Genomic DNA, 17,801 nt, shown 5'->3' with positions numbered 1-17,801 from the left:
TTATATGAACTGTAACTCAGTACAATCTGTTGGGTTCTATTTTTCTCATAATTGGATCTGTATGTGATGAATAACTTAGAAGGAATGCATTAATGATGACCATGGGTGTACTATACTGATATAAATTGTTTCACATAACAGGCTGTGATTCATGTGAGGAACGTTAGGGGCTAGGATGAGATAAAACTTGTATTTCTTATAGATAAGACTTGTATTTCTCACAGATACGAACACTGCTTCTTTGTGATCTGTGAACCTTCCAAGGACATGGGTACTGCAAAAAAAGTGCTAACTCCACAGGTTGTTATGATAAACTTATGCCTGGCAACAGTGTGCAACAAATGGAGCGCCGAGGGGTTGGGACCAACCCGTGCGCCAACGGATTGGCTGAGTAAAGTCTAAACCACACTCAGTCCTTTACTCTGATTGGACAACAGAAGAGGTGGGAACTCTCTGTCAGAGTATTTGAGAAAGAACCTGTAAACAATGGTTTAGTTCTCTGAGTGCCCTGCGTGGTATTTCAGTGGACCCGTATATACGAATATCATATTTACCATTGAAGGTTTTGCATTAATTAAAATACTAGTATATCTTAGAAGTCGTGTTGACCTCTTTTGTCCCAAATACCAGATTTGAATTGACGCAACTTAACAAATCTTAGAAATTTTTGCATTTTTATATTTCTGTTCAGTGTAAATAATTTTAAATTTCAACTTCAATGGAGTAACGTCAGAGTTGTGACGTCCCAAGGATCCCAGATAGCAAGGACTGATGTGCAAATTTGACAGGAAGTGAGCAGTTCAAGAGCTAGTCGCGAGAATATTGAGGTATAATAAGAAGCCACGTCATGAAAACTTGACGGAGGAACAAAACGTTCGTGAATAATTGTTGTCATCGAAGGGGAGTTATAACACATTTGCCTTTAGGCAATTCTTTGACTGGTCGTTTTGTCAAGATCGTATGGAAAGATGTCAGATATCGGGGACTGGTTCAAAAGCATCCCGTTCATCACCCGGTACTGGTTTGCTGGGTCGATTGCAGTTCCCTTGATAGGTAAACTGGGACTAATCAATCCCATGTACCTCGTCTTATGGCCAGAGAACTTCTTTCACAAATTTCAGGTAAGTTATGGGCAGTGGGTTTGTTTATGTGCGCTACAATTCGCTGTGTTGCTATGATAGCCTAGCATCAAGGCTAGCAGGCCTTAGATTGTAAGAGGGGTGTGAATTCAGTCCAATCACAAAACAAAGAGGTTGGACTTCCGGGATGCATGAAGACGCTAGTTCGATGATAGGATAGCAGCAATTTCAATTTCAGCTACACACACACACACCACAAACACATACAGGGTGGACATTTACATTTTACATTTACATCATTTAGCAGACGCTCTTATCCAGAGCGACTTACAAATTGGTGCATTCAACTTATGATAGCCAGTGGGACAACCACTTAAAAAAAAAAAAAAAATTATGGGGGGTGTGGGAAGAAGGATTACTTTATACTATTCCAGGTATTCCTTAAAGAGGTAGGGTTTCAAGTGTCTCTGGAAGGTGGTCAGTGACTCCGCTGTCCTGGCGTCGTGGGGGAGCTTGTTCCACCATTGGGGTGCCAGAGCGAATTGCTTTGACTGGGCTGAGCGGGAACTGTGCTTCCGTAGAGGTAGGGGAGCTAGCAGGCCAGAGGTGGATAAACGTAGTGCCCTCGTTTGGGTGTAGGGTCTGATCAGAGCCTGAAGGTAAGGAGGTGCCGTTCCCCTCACAGCTCTGTAGGCAAGCACCATGTCTTGTAGTAGATGCAAGCCTCAACTGGAAGCCAGTGGAGTGTGCGGAGGAGCGTGGTGACATCAGAGAACTTGGGAAGGTTGAACACCAGACGGGCTGCAGCATTCTGGATAAGTTGAAGGGGTTTAATGGCACAGGCAGGGAGCCCAGCCAACAGTGAGTTGCATTAATCCAGACGGGAGATGACAAGTGCCTGGATTAGGACCTGTGCCGCTTTCTGTGTAAGGTAGGGTCGTACTCTGCGAATGTTGTAGAGCATGAACCTGCAGGATTGGGTCACCGCTTTGATGTTAGCGGAGAACGACAGGGTGTTGTCCAGGGTCACGCCAAGGTTCTTTGCACTCTGGGAGGAGGACACAATGGAGTTGTCAACCGTGATGGCGAGATCATGGAGCGGGAAGTCCTTCCCCGGGAGGAAGAGCAGCTCCGTCTTGCCGAGGTTCAGCTTGAGGTGGTGATCCGACATCCACACTGATATGTCTGCCAGACATGCAGAGATGCGATTCGCCACCTGGTTATCAGAAGGGGGAAAGGAGAAAATTAATTGTGTGTCGTCTGCGTAGCAATGATAGGAGAGACCATGTGAGGATATGACAGAGCCAAGTGACTTGGTGTACAGAGAGAATAGGAGAGGGCCTAGAACTGAGTCCTGGGGGACACCAGTGGTGAGAGCACGTGTTGCGGAGACAGATTCTCGCCACGCCACCTGGTAGGAGCGACCTGTCAGGTAGGACGCAATCCAAGAGTGAGCAGCGGCGGAGATGCCCAACTCGGAGAGGGTGGAGAGGAGGATCTGATGATTCACAGTATCAAAGGCAGCGGATGGGTCTAGAAGGATAAGAGCAGAGGACAGTATCAGTTCTTGGCCCTGACAGCTCAGCTGACTACTGGTTGTTATCTTGTGAGGGCAGAGCAGGTTTCCATTGGCGAGGCCACAGCTGGTACACCTGTGCTGGGCTGTTGTTCCATTGGGTTTTTGTGGAGAGAAAGAAATCAGTGCAGTGCCCCAACCCAGTCAGCTGTTCATATGGCCCAGGGTGTATGTTTTAGGGTTGTCTCGATACCAGTGTTGCAATACTTGGAAGTATCGTGGCAACAAAACATGAAGCAGACTTCATTTCTTGAGAAACAAACATTCTAAAGTTGTAAACACACAGCCTTATGTTGTCAGCAGTCACATTAGTTTTTTCTCCAAACTAGGCCTGTATCACACAATATGTTACATACAGGCAGGTGTTAAAGGACAATATGTTACATACAGGCAGGTGTTAAAGGACAATATGTTACATACAGGCAGGTGTTAAAGGACAATATGTTACATACAGGCAGGTTTTAAAGGACAATATGTTACATATATGCAGGTTTTAAAGGACAAAATGTTACATACAGGCAGGTTTTAAAGGACAAAATGTTACATACAGGCAGGTTTTAAAGGACAATATGTTACATACAGGCAGGTGTTAAAGGACAATATGTGTTACATACAGGCATTTTTTAAAGGACAATATGTTACATATATGCAGGTTTTAAAGGACCATAGAGTTTAGCCTGCTTTGTGTTTTCGTGGTAACACAATACTGGTATGGTATCCTGAATACCCTAGTGTGTTTACATTAAAAGGAACGCATGCCCAATACCAATAAGCTTTTCATAAACCTGTGAATGTGGCAGTTGAGTTCACATTTTGTCATCATGAACTGGTGCCCCATTACATCACATGTGAATAAAGCATTTAGCTGTGGAGGGCCTGCCAAGCTCCAGCTCTCGCCCACAGCCCACCCCCACCAGTTACTGCCCTGGCACCCACCCCCACTAGTTACTGCCCTGGCACCCACCCCCACCAGTTACTGCCCTGGCACCCACCCCGACCAGTTACTGCCCTGGCACCCACCCCGACCAGTTACTGCCCTGGCACCCACCCCGACCAGTTACTGCCCTGGCACCCACCCCGACCAGTTACTGCCCTGGCACCCACCCCGACCAGTTACTGCCCTGGCACCCACCCCGACCAGTTACTGCCCTGGCACCCACCCCGACCAGTTACTGCCCTGGCATGCCTAAATGCTAACAGACTGTAGCCTAAATGCTAACAGACTGTAGCCTCTGTGAGTGGTTGGTAATAATGTCCAATATGTCTCTCGCTCTCTACAGGTATGGAGACCAATCACCTCCACCCTCTACTTCCCTGTGGGCCCTGGAACAGGCTTCCTCTACCTAGTCAATCTGTATTTCCTCTACCAGTACTCTACCAGGCTGGAGACAGGTGGGTTCACACAGTCCTCTAGCAGGGTTCTGTTCAGGAGCATGTAACGTTACAGAACGTTCAGATAGAAGCGTCCATGTAGAATATGGAATTGTCATAGAAATAGAATGAATAGATCTTATAATCTGCAACAACATTCAGAATGTTTCACATCACTGAATAGTCCTACACCCCAGCGGAGACAGGTGGGTTCACGCCAGGTCACAGAGGCTGGAGACAGGTGTGTTCACGCCAGGTCACAGAGGCTGGAGACAGGTGGGTTCACGCCAGGTCACAGAGGCTGGAGACAGGTGGGTTCACGCCAGGTCACAGAGGCTGGAGACAGGTGGGTTCACGCCAGGTCACAGAGGCTGGAGACAGGTGGGTTCACGCCAGGTCACAGAGGCTGGAGACAGGTGGGTTCACGCCAGGTCACAGAGGCTGGAGACAGGTGGGTTCACGCCAGGTCACAGAGGCTGGAGACAGGTGGGTTCACGCCAGGTCACAGTGGCTAGCTAGGCTGACAGTCTGCCAGCTCTCATTTGCAGTTGTTGTAAATAATACATGTTGAGCCTGTCCTCTGGAAGAGGCCCTGCCATCATGCACCAAACTATGAGCAGCCCAATAGAGATCACTTGTTGTTTTATACACTACCGGTCAAAAGTTTTAGAACACCTACTCATTCAAAGGTTTTCTTTATTTGTTCTATTTTCTACATTGTAGAATAATAGTGAAGACATCAAAACTATGAAATAACACATGAATCATGTAGTAACCATAAAAGTGTTAAACAAATCAAAATATATTTTATATTTGAGGTTCTTCAAATAGCCACCCTTTGCCTTGATGACAGCTTTGCACACTCTTGGCATTCTCTCAACCAGCTTCACCTGGAATGCTTTTCCAACAGTCTTGAAGGAGTTCCCACATATGCTGAGCATTTGTTGGCTGCTTTTCCTTCACTCTGCGGTCCATAACACCTCCTCCTCCATGCTTTACGGTGGGAACCACATATGCGGAGATCATCCGTTCACCCACAGCGCGTCTCACAAAGACATGGCAGTTGGAACCAAAAATCTCAAATTTGGACTCCAGACCAAAGGACACATTTCCACCGGTCTAATGTCCATTGCACGTGTGTCTTGGCCCAAGAAGGTCTCTTCTTCTTATTTGTGGACTTTAGTAGTGGTTTCTTTGCAGCAATTCGACCATGAAGGCCTGATTCACGCAGTCTCCTCTGAACAGTTGATGTTGATGTGTCTGTTACTTGAACTCTGTGAAGCATTTATTTGGGCTGCAATTTCTGAGGCTGGTAACTCTAATGAACTTATCCTCTGCAGCAGAGGTAACTCTGGGTCTTCCATTTCTGTGGCGGTCCTCATGAGAGCCAGTTTCATCATAGCGCGTAATGGTTTTTGCAAGTGTACTTGAAGAAACGTTCAAAGTTCTTGACATTTTCCGTATTGACTGACCTTCTTGTCTTAAAGTAATGATGGACTGTCATTTCTCTTTGCTTATTTGAGCTGTTGCCATAATATGGACTAGGTCTTTTACCAAATAGGGCTATCTTCTGTATACCACCCCTACCTTGTCACAACACAAATGATTGGCTCAAACGCATTAAGAAAGAAATCAATTCCACAAATTAACTTTTTTAAGAAGGCACAGCTGTTAATTGAAATGCATTCCAGGTGACTACCTCATGAAGCTGGTTGAGAGAATGCCAAGGGTGTGCAAAGCTGTCATCAAGGCAAAGGGTGGCTATTTGAAGAATCTCAAATATAAAATATATTTGGATTTGTTTAACACTTTTTTGGTTACTACATGATTCCAGATGTGTTATTTCATAGTTTTGATGTCTTCACTATTATTCTACAATGTAGAAAATAGTAAAAATTAAGAAAAACCATTGAATGAGTAGGTATTCTAAAACTTTTGACCGGTAGTGTATATAAAAGTATTTTGGCTAGAAAGAGGTGAACGGTAGAGGTGAACGGTAGGAGAGAGAATGCTTAAAGAGCAGTGGGCTGGATTGGAACCTGACAGCGGGACATAGTACATGTGCTCCAGAGGCAGAGGCTTAGACAGCTAGACCACCACATTCACTTATTATCGTTAGTCAGGGGCCATTATAGATCTGATCTATTACACAACATTAGGACTGTTGGAGTTAGGAGGAAGCAGACAATGTCATTGCTTTTTCAAATCTTGTGATCATGGTGGGGTTAGGCAATTAGAATATGATTAAATAAATAATTGCTACGGTTAAATAAATAATTGCGATGTTAGGTCTGTATGTACAGTATTTTGTGTGACGACACCTATTGCCTGTGGCTCAAATAAAGCTATCTCAATTTCAATTCAAAGGGGCTTTATTGGCATGGGAAACATGTTTACATTGCCAAAGCAAGTGAAATAAACAAACAAAAGAGCTTATCTCTCTCTCTCTCATATATATATATATATATATCTCATATATCTCATCTCTTCCAGGGGCGTTTGATGGGCGGCCGGCTGACTTTGTGTTCATGCTGCTATTCAACTGGATCTGCATCGTTGTATCCTTTATCTGCTTATCAATATGAGGCCTTCATCTTTTATGCAGCTGACAAGTTTATCAGTCATAGGAAATGAATGATGTCAATTAGCCATACATTTAACTTATCATCACTGTCTGGTGAAAACCTCTTATCTTCCAAACAGAAACTTTTCAGGAATTGAAAATAATTACCATATTTTCCCATTAAGGAACATACCATTATGAACGTTTAGAAGATATTTTGAATAAATGTTTTGTGTCCTTGAGTCATGAAATGTACAGAAAACATTGAGGGAAGTTACTGCTTTAAATTAATGTAAAAATATATATATATTTGCAAAATTGGAGTTAGAAGGTTTTCATCAGACAGCGACGTTATGCTGTTTTGTCAACTGTTAAAGGTAATAGTGTTTCATGTTTTCTCAGCCTTGTTATATGGTGTGTTATTAGAGCACCCCCCTGCCTGTTAAGCTGCCTAGCAACAGTTCAGCCCCTTTCCAGTGGTCTAGCTACAATCTCTTTCTCTGTACAGCCATGTGGTACAGCCAAACCAGTCTCTGTTTCTCTGTACAGCCAAACCAGTCTCTGTTTCTCTGTACAGCCAAACCAGTCTCTGTTTCTCTGTACAGCCAAACCAGTCTCTGTTTCTCTGTACAGCCAAACCAGTCTCTGTTTCCCTGTACAGCCAAACCAGTCTCTGTTTCTCTGTACAGCCAAACCAGTCTCTGTTTCTCTGTACAGCCAAACCAGTCTCTGTTTCTCTGTACAGCCAAACCAGTCTCTGTTTCCCTGTACAGCCAAACCAGTCTCTGTTTCTCTGTACAGCCAAACCAGTCTCTGTTTCTCTGTACAGCCAAACCAGTCTCTGTTTCCCTGTACAGCCAAACCAGTCTCTGTTTCTCCGTACAGCCAAACCAGTCTCTGTTTCTCTGTACAGCCAAACCAGTCTCTGTTTCTCTGTACAGCCAAACCAGTCTCTGTTTCTCTGTACAGCCAAACCAGTCTCTGTTTCTCCGTACAGCCAAACCAGTCTCTGTTTCTCCGTACAGCCAAACCAGTCTCTGTTTCTCCGTACAGCCAAACCCCCTGCCTGCGGGTGGCCTAGCTACGGTCTCTGTATAGCCATGTGGTTAATCCAGGTCACATGGAGGGACAACATTGCTCACATGAAAGATCTGGTTCAAATACAGACAGACTTTCTACCCATGCTGCCTCAGTTACTGTGTTGTGGTTAAAGAACCTCAGTACAGCTGGAATGGATCATTAGGCTCCTCTATGCTCCGTGACAGAACATCCACAATAGTTCTGTTGTCAAGTCATCTGTTCCACTGCTTCTCCTTTTGGGCAACTAATCGGGAAATGAAGGTCAGGGTATGTGGCCTGTTTTATATAGAACTAGATGAAACAGTTTATTCAACATCTGTAAAATAATTGATCCTGACAGGAGGGATACAGGTTTCCTTAACTGCTTGTGTAGATAACTGGGTTAATGATGGATATGCAGGTACGTTTCTTCCTCCTGTTTTCTCTCTGTCCCTAGATTAGAAGAAATAAGACCTGTTGCCTTTTTCATTTACCACGACGTTCCAAGACAAATAGTCAAAATCATGCATTAAAGGCTAAGTCAGCCCATCCCTACTGTACCTATCAATGATAGGCAAGGTCTTATTAGCTTGATATATAGGTACATGGAAAATCCACTCACTCTTTTTTTTGTCTTTAATCTTTAGAACATAATGTAAACTAGGTTCATTAAGAAGGTCAGATGATCAGACTGGTCTAGTTTATCATGATGGGCAGTTGCTGTCAGATGATCAGACTGGTCTAGTTTATCATGATGGGGAGTTGCTGTCAGATGATCAGACTGGTCTAGTTTATCATGATGGGGAGTTGCTGTCAGATGATCAGACTGGTCTAGTTTATCATGATGGGGAGTTTCTGTCAGATGATCAGACTGGTCTAGTTTATCATGATGGGCAGTTGCTGTCAGATGATCAGACTGGTCTAGTTTATCATGATGGGGAGTTGCTGTCAGATGATCAGACTGGTCTAGTTTATCATGATGGGCAGTTGCTGTCAGATGATCAGACTGGTCTAGTTTATCATGATGGGGAGTTGCTGTCAGATGATCAGACTGGTCTAGTCTGCTTTATCTTGTTTCACAGAGGGGCCGACACTCGGTGTGTGTCCCAAATGGCACCTTATTCCCTATATAGTGCACTCTGGTCTAAAGTAGTTGTCTCCGTGCTGCTGTGCTGTTTGTTGCTACTTGGCTACCTGCCAAACTATTCACGTTTTACGTTTAATCAATCTCTGTGTTCAACAAATTTACCAACTTTTTAGTTTTGTCCTCACTCATCTTTTTTCGTTAAACTTTTTCACCCCGGACGTTTTATCCCGAGACAGAAGAGTCATTTTCCTGTGCGTTTTAGCTGCCAATTTTACTTTATTTTCCTTTTTTCCATCGCAACTTTTTTCCCTTATTCAACTTTTTCACTCCGGACGCTTTATCTGGACATGGTTCGTCAACATCTTCAACAGCCGAAGCTAAGTAGTAACATTAACATGATGTCTTCTAATTGCAGTCGCTGTACTCATAATATACAGGAGAACGATCGCCTTACGGCGAGAATAGCTGTGCTACAAGCCCAGCTTCAGACGCAATCGTTAGGCAAGGGTAATTTCAGTGTAGGAAAGGAAGAAACAGCGTCTGTGCCACCAGTAAGTACAGACAGTAACGTTAGTATAAATCCCCCCGCACAGTCCCCGCAGCCGGACAACTTTCTCATGGCTTCTGGAGGGAAATACTGTTGGAATGCTCAACCGGTGTCGCTCATTCAGCCGACAGAAACCTTCAACCGGTTTTCCCCATTATGTAGCGAGTCTGAGTCTGAGTCTTCTCTTGTCTCTACTCCTCCCGTTACGGGGTCTGAGACGCCGAAGGCTCCCACCATTAGCTCTGACAAATTGAAAACCCTAGTCATTGGCGACTCCATTACCCGCAGTATTAGACTTAAAACGAATCACCCAGCGATCATACACTGTTTACCAGGGGGCAGGGCTACCGACGTTAAGGCTAATCTAAAGATGGTGCTGGCTAAATCTAAAACTGGCGAGTGTAGAGAGTATAGAGATATTGTTATCCACGTCGGCACCAACGATGTTAGGATGAAACAGTCAGAGGTCACCAAGTGCAACATAGCTTCAGCTTGTAAATCAGCTAGAAAGATGTGTCGGCATCGAGTAATTGTCTCTGGCCCCCTCCCAGTTAGGGGAAGTGACGAGCTCTACAGCAGAGTCTCAGCACTCAATCGCTGGTTGAAAACTGTTTTCTGCCCCTCCCAAAAGATAACATTTGTGGATAATTGACCCTCTTTCTGGGACTCACCCACAAACAGGACCAAGCCTGACCTGCTGAGGAGTGACGGACTCCATCCTAGCTGGAGGGGTGCTCTCCTCTTATCTACCAACATAGATAGGGCTCTAACTCCTCTAGCCCCACAGTGAAATAGGGTGCAGGCCAGGCAGCAGGCTGTTAGCCAACCTGCCAGCTTAGTGGAGTCTGCCAATAGCATAGTCAGTGTAGTCAGCTCAGCCATACCCATTGAGACTGTGTCTGTGCCTCGACCTAGGTTGGGCAAAACTAAACATGGCGGTGTTCACCCTAGCAATCTTATTAGGATAAAGACCTCCTCCATTCCTGCCATTATTGAAAGAGATCGTGATACCTCACATCTCAAAATAGGGTTACTTAATGTTAGATCCCTCACTTCAAAGGCAGTCATAGTCAATGAACTAATCACTGATCATAATCTTGATGTGATTGGCCTGACTGAAACATGGCTTAAGCCTGATGAATTTGCTGTGTTAAATGAGGCCTCACCTCCTGGTTACACTAGTGACCATATTCCCCGTGCATCCCGCAAAGGCGGAGGTGTTGCTAACATTTACGATAGCAAATTTCAATTTACAAAAAAAAAAATGGCGTTTTCATCTTTTGAGCTTCTAGTCATGAAATCTATGCAGCCTACTCAATCACTTTTTATAGCTACTGTTTACAGGCCTCCTGGGCCATATACAGCATTCCTCTCTGAGTTTCCTGAATTCCTATCAGACCTTGTAGTCATAGCAGATCATATTCTAATTTTTGGTGATTTTAATATTCACATGGAGAAGTCCACAGACCCACTCCAAAAGTCTTTCGGAGCCATCATCGACTCAGTGGGTTTTGTCCAACATGTCTCTGGACCTACTCACTGCCACAGTCATACTCTGGACCTAGTTTTGTCCCATGGAATAAATGTTGTAGATCTTAATGTTTTTCCACAAAATCCTGGACTATCGGACCACCATTTTATTACGTTTGCAATCGCAACAAATAATCTGCTCAGACCCCAACCAAGGAGCATCAAAAGTCGTGCTATAAATTCTCAGACAACACAAAAATTCCTTGATGCCCTTCCAGACTCCTTCTGCCTACCCAAGGACGTCAGAGGACAAAAATCAGTTAACCACTTAACTGAGGAACTCAATTTAACCTTGCGCAATACCCTAGATGCAGTTGCACCCCTAAAACGAAAAACATTTGTCATAAGAAACTAGCTCCCTGGTATACAGAAAATACCCGAGCTTTGAAGCAAGCTTCCAGGAAATTGGAACGGAAATGGCGCCACACCAAACTGGAAGTCTTCCGACTAGCTTGGAAAGACAGTACCGTGCAGTACCGAAGAGCCCTCACTGCTGCTCGATCATCCTACTTTTCCAACTTAATCGAGGAAAATAAGAATAATCCAAAATTTCTTTTTGATACTGTTGCAAAGCTAACTAAAAAGCAGCATTCCCCAAGAGAGGATGGCTTTCACTTCAGCAGTAATAAATTCATGAACTTCTTTGAGGAAAAGATCATGACCATTAGAAAGCAAATTACGGACTCCTCTTTGAATCTGCGTATTCCTCCAGGGCTTAGCTGTCCTGGATCTGCACAGCTCTGCGAGGGCCTGGGATCGGGAGAGACACTTAAGTGTTTTAGTACTATATCTCTTGACACAATGATGAAAATAATCATGGCCTCTAAACCTTCAAGCTGCATACTGGATCCTATTCCTACTAAACTGCTGAAGGAGCTGCTTCCTGTGCTTGGCCCTCCTATGTTGAACATAATAAACAGCTCTCTATCCACCGGATGTGTACCAAACTCACTAAAAGTGGCAGTGATAAAGCCTCTCTTGAAAAAGCCAAACCTTGACCCGGAAAATATAAAAAACTATCGGCCTATATCGAATCTTCCATTCCTCTCAAAAATTTTAGAAAAAGCTGTTGCGCAGCAACTCACTGCCTTTCTGAAGACAAACAATGTATACGAAATGCTTCAGTCTGGTTTTAGACCCCATCATAGCACTGAGACTGCACTTGTGAAGGTGGTAAATGACCTTTTAATGGCGTCAGACCGAGGCTCTGCATCTGTCCTCGTGCTACTAGACCTTAGTGCTGCCTTTGACACCATCGATCACCACATTCTTTTGGAGAGACTGGAAACCCAAATTGGTCTACACGGACAAGTTCTGGCCTGGTTTAGATCTTACCTGTCGGAAAGATATCAGTTTGTCTCTGTGAATGGTCTGTCCTCCGACAAATCAACTGTACATTTCGGTGTTCCTCAAGGTTCCGTTTTAGGACCACTATTGTTTTCACTATATATTTTACCTCTTGGGGATGTTATTCGAAAACATAATGTTAACTTTCACTGCTATGCGGATGACACACAGCTGTACATTTCAATGAAACATGGTGAAGCCCCAAAATTGCCCTCGCTAGAAGCCTGTGTTTCAGACATAAGGAAGTGGATGGCTGAAAACTTTTTACTTTTAAACTCGGACAAAACAGAGATGCTTGTTCTAGGTCCCAAGAAACAAAGAGATCTTCTGTTAAATCTGACAATTCATCTTGATGGTTGTAAAGTCGTCTCAAATAAAACTGTGAAGGACCTCGGCGTTACTCTTGACCCTGATCTCTCTTTTGACGAACATATCAAGACTGTTTCAAGGACAGCTTTTTACCATCTACGTAACATTGCAAAAATCAGAAATTTTCTGTCCAAAAATGATGCAGAAAAATTAATCCATGCATTTGTTACTTCTAGGTTAGACTACTGCAATGCTCTATTTTCCGGCTACCCGGATAAAGCACTAAATAAACTTCAGTTAGTGCTAAATACGGCTGCTAGAATCCTGACTAGAACCAAGAAATTTGATCATATTACTCCAGTGCTAGCTTCCCTACACTGGCTTCCTGTTAAGGCAAGGGCTGATTTCAAGGTTTTACTGTTAACCTATAAAGCGTTACATGGGCTTGCTCCTACCTATCTTTCCGAGTTGGTCCTGCCGTACATACCAATACGTACGCTACGGTCACAAGACGCAGGCCTCCTAATTGTCCCTAGAATTTCTAAGCAAACAGCGGGAGGCAGGGCTTTCTCCTATAGATCTCCATTTTTATGGAACAGTCTGCCTACCCATGTGAGAGACGCAGACTCGGTCTCAACCTTTAAGTCTTTACTGAAGACTTATCTCTTCAGTAGGTCATATGATTGAGTGTAGTCTGGCCCAGGAGTGTGAAGGTGAACGGAAAGGCTCTGGAGCAACGAACAGCCCTTGCTGTCTCTGCCGGGCCGGTTCCCCTCTCCACTGGGGTTCTCTGCCTCTAACCCTGTTGCAGGGGCTGAGTCACTGGCTTGCTGGTGCTCTTTCATGCCGTCCCTGGGAGGGGTGCGTCACTTGAGTGGGTTGAGTTACTGACGTGATCTTCCTGTCTGGGTTGGCGCCCCCTTGGTTTGTGCTGTGGTGGAGACCTCTGTGGGCTATACTCGGCCTTGTCTCAGGATTGTAAGTTGGTGGTTGAGGATATCCCTCTAGTGGTGCGGGGGCTGTGCTTTGGCAGAGTGGGTGGGGTTATATCCTTCCTGTTTGGCCCTGTCCGGGGTTTCTTCGGATGGGGCCACAGTGTCTCCGGACCGCTCCTGTCTCAGCCTCCAGTATTTATGCTGCAGTAGTTTATGTGTCGGGGGGCTGGGGTTAGTTGGTTATACCTGGAGTACTTCTCCTGTCTTATCCAGTGTCCTGTGTGAATTTAAGTATGCTCTCTCTAATTCTCTCGTTCTCTCTTTCTCTCTGAGAACCTGAGCCCTAGGACCATACGTCAGGACTACCGGGCATGATGACACCTTGCTGTCCCCAGTCCGCCTGGCCTTGCTGCTATTCCAGTTTCAACTGTTCTGCCTGCGGTTCGAAACCCCTACCTGTCCCAGACCTGCTGTTTTCAACTCTTAATGATCGGCTATGAAAAGCCAACTGAGTGACCTGAGCACCTAGGACCATACGTCGGGACTACCGGCCGTGGTGACTCCTTGCTGTCCCCAGTCCGCCTGGCCTTGCTGCTATTCCAGTTTCAACTGTTCTGCCTGCGGTTATGGAACCCCTACCTGTCCCAGACCTGCTGTTTTCAACTCTTAATGATCGGCTATGAAAAGCCAACTGAGATTTATTCCTGATTATTATTTGACCATGCTTGTCACTTATGAACATTTTTGAACATCTTGGCATGGTTCTGTTATAATCTTCACCCGGCACAGCCAGAAGAGGACTGGCCACCCCTCATAGCCTGGTTCCTCTCTAGGTTTCTTCCTAGGTTTTCGCCTTTCTAGGGAGTTTTTCCTAGCCACCGTGCTTCTACACCTGCATTACTAGCTGTTTGGGGTTTTAGGCTGGGTTTCTGTACAGCACTTCGAGATATTAGCTGATGTAAGAAGGGCTATATAAAATAAAATTGATTGATTGATTGATATATAAGGAATAGGGTGCCATTTGGGACTGCCTGAGACAGCTCTGAACCATCAGTCTCTGACAGCTAAGAGGCTAGTCATCCCACCTCAGTGCTACTGACCATAAATCTACCAGAGGTCATCACAACCACTGTCATTTAGTTTAAACAAACTGGACACTTCCGTGGTCATCATGACAATAAGAATTATGCCATCTAAAGCTTCAGTGCTAAGGTATCTCTGCTGACTGTGTCGCTGCTGCTGTGTCGCTGCAGCCTCTTGGTCAGTTGGTTTGTAAAAGAGGATGTATCTATAACCTACATTATTAGATAAATTAAATAAATTGTTTAGGGGGTTTTGGTCCACCTCTTCTAATGAAATAACTGATTTGAGAACTACTATTAAAATATGATAATCTTGTTGCGTTTTCCAGCTCCTGATGATCCCGTTGATAATGTCTGTCCTGTACGTGTGGGCTCAGCTGAACAGAGAAACGATAGTCTCCTTCTGGTTTGGAACACGCTTCAAAGCATGTTATCTACCCTGGGTCATCCTTGGGTTCAACTACATTATTGGAGGCTCGTAAGTAGTTCCATTATTTCTGTCAACAATTCAACATGTTATAACGACAATTACATTTTCAACAGAAATGTCCAAAAAGTCGATAGTAAAATCCTGAATGTCTTGGTTGTCTACTCTCATCTCCAGTGTTGTCAATGAACTGATTGGGAACCTGGTGGGTCACCTCTACTTCTTCCTGATGTTTAAATACCCCATGGACCTGGGAGGCAGGTCCTTCCTCTCAACACCTGACTTCCTGTGAGTTCCTCTGCTACTCTACCTGTCTGGTGTCCCAATCATGTGTTGCTTTAATGAAGCAACATGACTGGTAGAAATGTCATGAATAGAGGTCAGAGATGCATAATGCATGTTTGTTCTACACAATATATTTATATGTAAACATTCCTGCTGAACACAGCCCTGTTGTCCTCTGTGATTCCTGCTGAACACAGCCCTGTTGTCCTCTGTGATTCCTGCTGAACACAGCCCTGTTGTCCTCTGTGATTCCTGCTGAACACAGCCCTGTTGTCCTCTGTGATTCCTGCTGAACACAGCCCTGTTGTCCTCTGTGATTCCTGCTGAACACAGCCCTGTTGTCCTCTGTGATTCCTTACTCTACATTTCAGAGATGCATGTCTGTTATAATACAGTATGCGGTCCTCTGTCTCGTCTACAGGTACCGCTTCCTGCCCAACAGACGAGGGGGCGTGTCTGGATTTGGAGCTCCGCCCAGCAGGAGACCTGCAGCTCCAGAGGCCGGAGGTGGTGGTGGTGGAGGAGGTATGGGAGGACGTCATGCCTGGGGAGCTGGCTTCCGTCTAGGGGACGACTGAGGAGACTGTCCCTCGTCCCACCGAGTAGTAGGACAAAGACTCTTGTCTCCTCAAGACTCTCTACTCCTCAAGACTACTGTTGATGTCCAAATTATGCAGAAGAAAGCAGATTTGTTTTGGTATCTAACTCCCCTTCCTTTGGACTGTTCAGAAAAGAGATGTCGCAGCTGTGGATATGATCAGCATGTTGTTCTTTCATTCTGTGCTCTCTCTCACACAAGATGCCATATCCGATTACACTGTAATTACAGGGTTCCTCCTAACCAGTGTGTTGCCGCAGCCAGCCTTTTCAGAGCGTGGGTTTGGCTATTTAGAAAAGCATTGTTCTGGGAGAGAACAGCCGAGCACTAAGAATTGAATTCTCTTTGCCCCGTCTCTCTCTAAATAGAACACGAGGCAACAGCAACTGTCACACTGGCTGTGTAGCTAGAGGCACATATGTAATAACACAAAACGATATCTCTTGTTCATTCTCCCCCAGTCTGCGCTGTTGTATGATTGCACAGCCACACTGAATGTTTGTCTGTTTGAATGGGGGAGTAGGGTCGAGGTTGTAAAATAAAAAAAAAGAATCTTCAACGTAGTATAAAAATTCAATAATGATGCAACAATGTAGTTTGTGGTTTGAGATAGAACGAAGCAAAAGCTTTTATTTGAGAGAAATGCCTACAGTATGTGCTCACACTGTCCCAGTAGATTGCTTTGGTAAAGCTGGTTTGGATCCATAAAACTGCAGTGTCATGGTTCGGTTTCTCCTTGATTTAGCTCCGCAACATGGCAATTAAATGAAACTGCAAGATTTCATGAATACCCCCAGTTGTATGTAATAACTTACACTCAACTGTGAAATGGCATCAATTGTTTTCAAGATGAGTGATTGCTTGTTGCCAATTTTGATTTCCATTCAGAAGATGAAATAATCCAATCTAAAAAGCAAAACAGTTGTAATAATCACACTAGTCTTGAGGATGTATAGTTAGTTATTCACCAGGGTTGGGGTCAATTCCATTTAAATTCAAGAAGTTAACTGAAATTACAATTATTTTTTTCCCTTCAGAGAAGCGTTCAGGAAATGTAACTTTATTTCCTGAATTTGCAATGGAATTGACCCCGACACACATGTACAGTGACCCTTGACCTTATACCAGAGGATGTCTTTCAGTTGAGTGTCTTATGATTGTGTTTATTTGACTGGGTCTGTCTGTTTCTCTAACTTGTTTTGTACAATGGCATTTTGTACTTGAGTAAACAGAATGGAACAAAACTTTCCAGTTTTTGTTGCGTTAAAATTCTTTTGATTTAACGTTGTACTGAAGTAATCAAATCCAGTGCATTTCTACATCTCAATTGCATGTCTCTCGACCAAAATATTCTTAAAGGACACAGGAAGGGGGAAAATGCAGAATAAGGCAACCTATTAAGAACTCTATTTCCAAGACAGACTAACCAGGTGAATCCAAGTGAAAGCTATGATCCCTTATTGATTCACATGTTAAATCCACTTAAATCAGTGTAGATGATGGGGAGGAGACAGGTTGAAGAATGATTTTGAACCCTTGAGACTGAGACATGGATTGTGTGCATGCCATTGAGGGTGAATGGGCAAGACACAAAATGTAAGTACCTTTGAACGGGGTACGTGCCGGTTTGTGACAATTGCAATGCTGCTGGGTTTTCATGCTCAACAGTTTCCCATGTGTATCAAGAATGGTCCTCCACCCTAAGGATATCCAGCCAACTTGACACGACTGGGGGAAGCATTGGAGTCGACGTGGATCAGCATCCCTGTGGAATGCTTTCAACACCTTGTAGAGTCCATGCCCCGAAGAATTGAGGCTGTTCTGAGGGCAAAAGGGGGTGTAACTCAATGTTTGGTATACTCAGTGTGTGCGTTTCCCCTAGAGTTGATTGACGCGCCTGCTCAATCTGATCAGCATAATACCAAAAGTCTGTTTAAGCTAGATGTTTTTTTGCATGGGCCAGTTCTCAATCCAGCGCATCTGCTGTGGAAGGTGGCAGAGCTACA

The 17,801-nt window shown here is 44.4% G+C and overlaps 1 protein-coding gene across 1 annotated transcript; it reads left to right on the top strand.

Moving 5' to 3' along the window:
- Positions 1-774: 774 nt before the first annotated feature.
- On the top strand, positions 775-17,046 carry LOC121586080 (derlin-1-like). The gene is made up of 7 exons (XM_045226200.1): positions 775-1,121; positions 3,936-4,047; positions 6,520-6,584; positions 8,043-8,069; positions 14,815-14,963; positions 15,090-15,200; positions 15,619-17,046. Exons 1-7 carry the CDS (start codon positions 969-971, stop codon positions 15,773-15,775), a joined length of 774 nt encoding a protein of 257 aa, XP_045082135.1. The 5' UTR covers positions 775-968; the 3' UTR covers positions 15,776-17,046.
- The last annotated feature ends 755 nt before the right edge of the window (positions 17,047-17,801 follow it).

This window comes from Coregonus clupeaformis, chromosome 17 (genome assembly GCF_020615455.1).
Source record: "Coregonus clupeaformis isolate EN_2021a chromosome 17, ASM2061545v1, whole genome shotgun sequence".
Taxonomy (NCBI): domain Eukaryota; kingdom Metazoa; phylum Chordata; class Actinopteri; order Salmoniformes; family Salmonidae; genus Coregonus; species Coregonus clupeaformis.
This window is presented reverse-complemented; position numbering and strand designations above follow the sequence as displayed.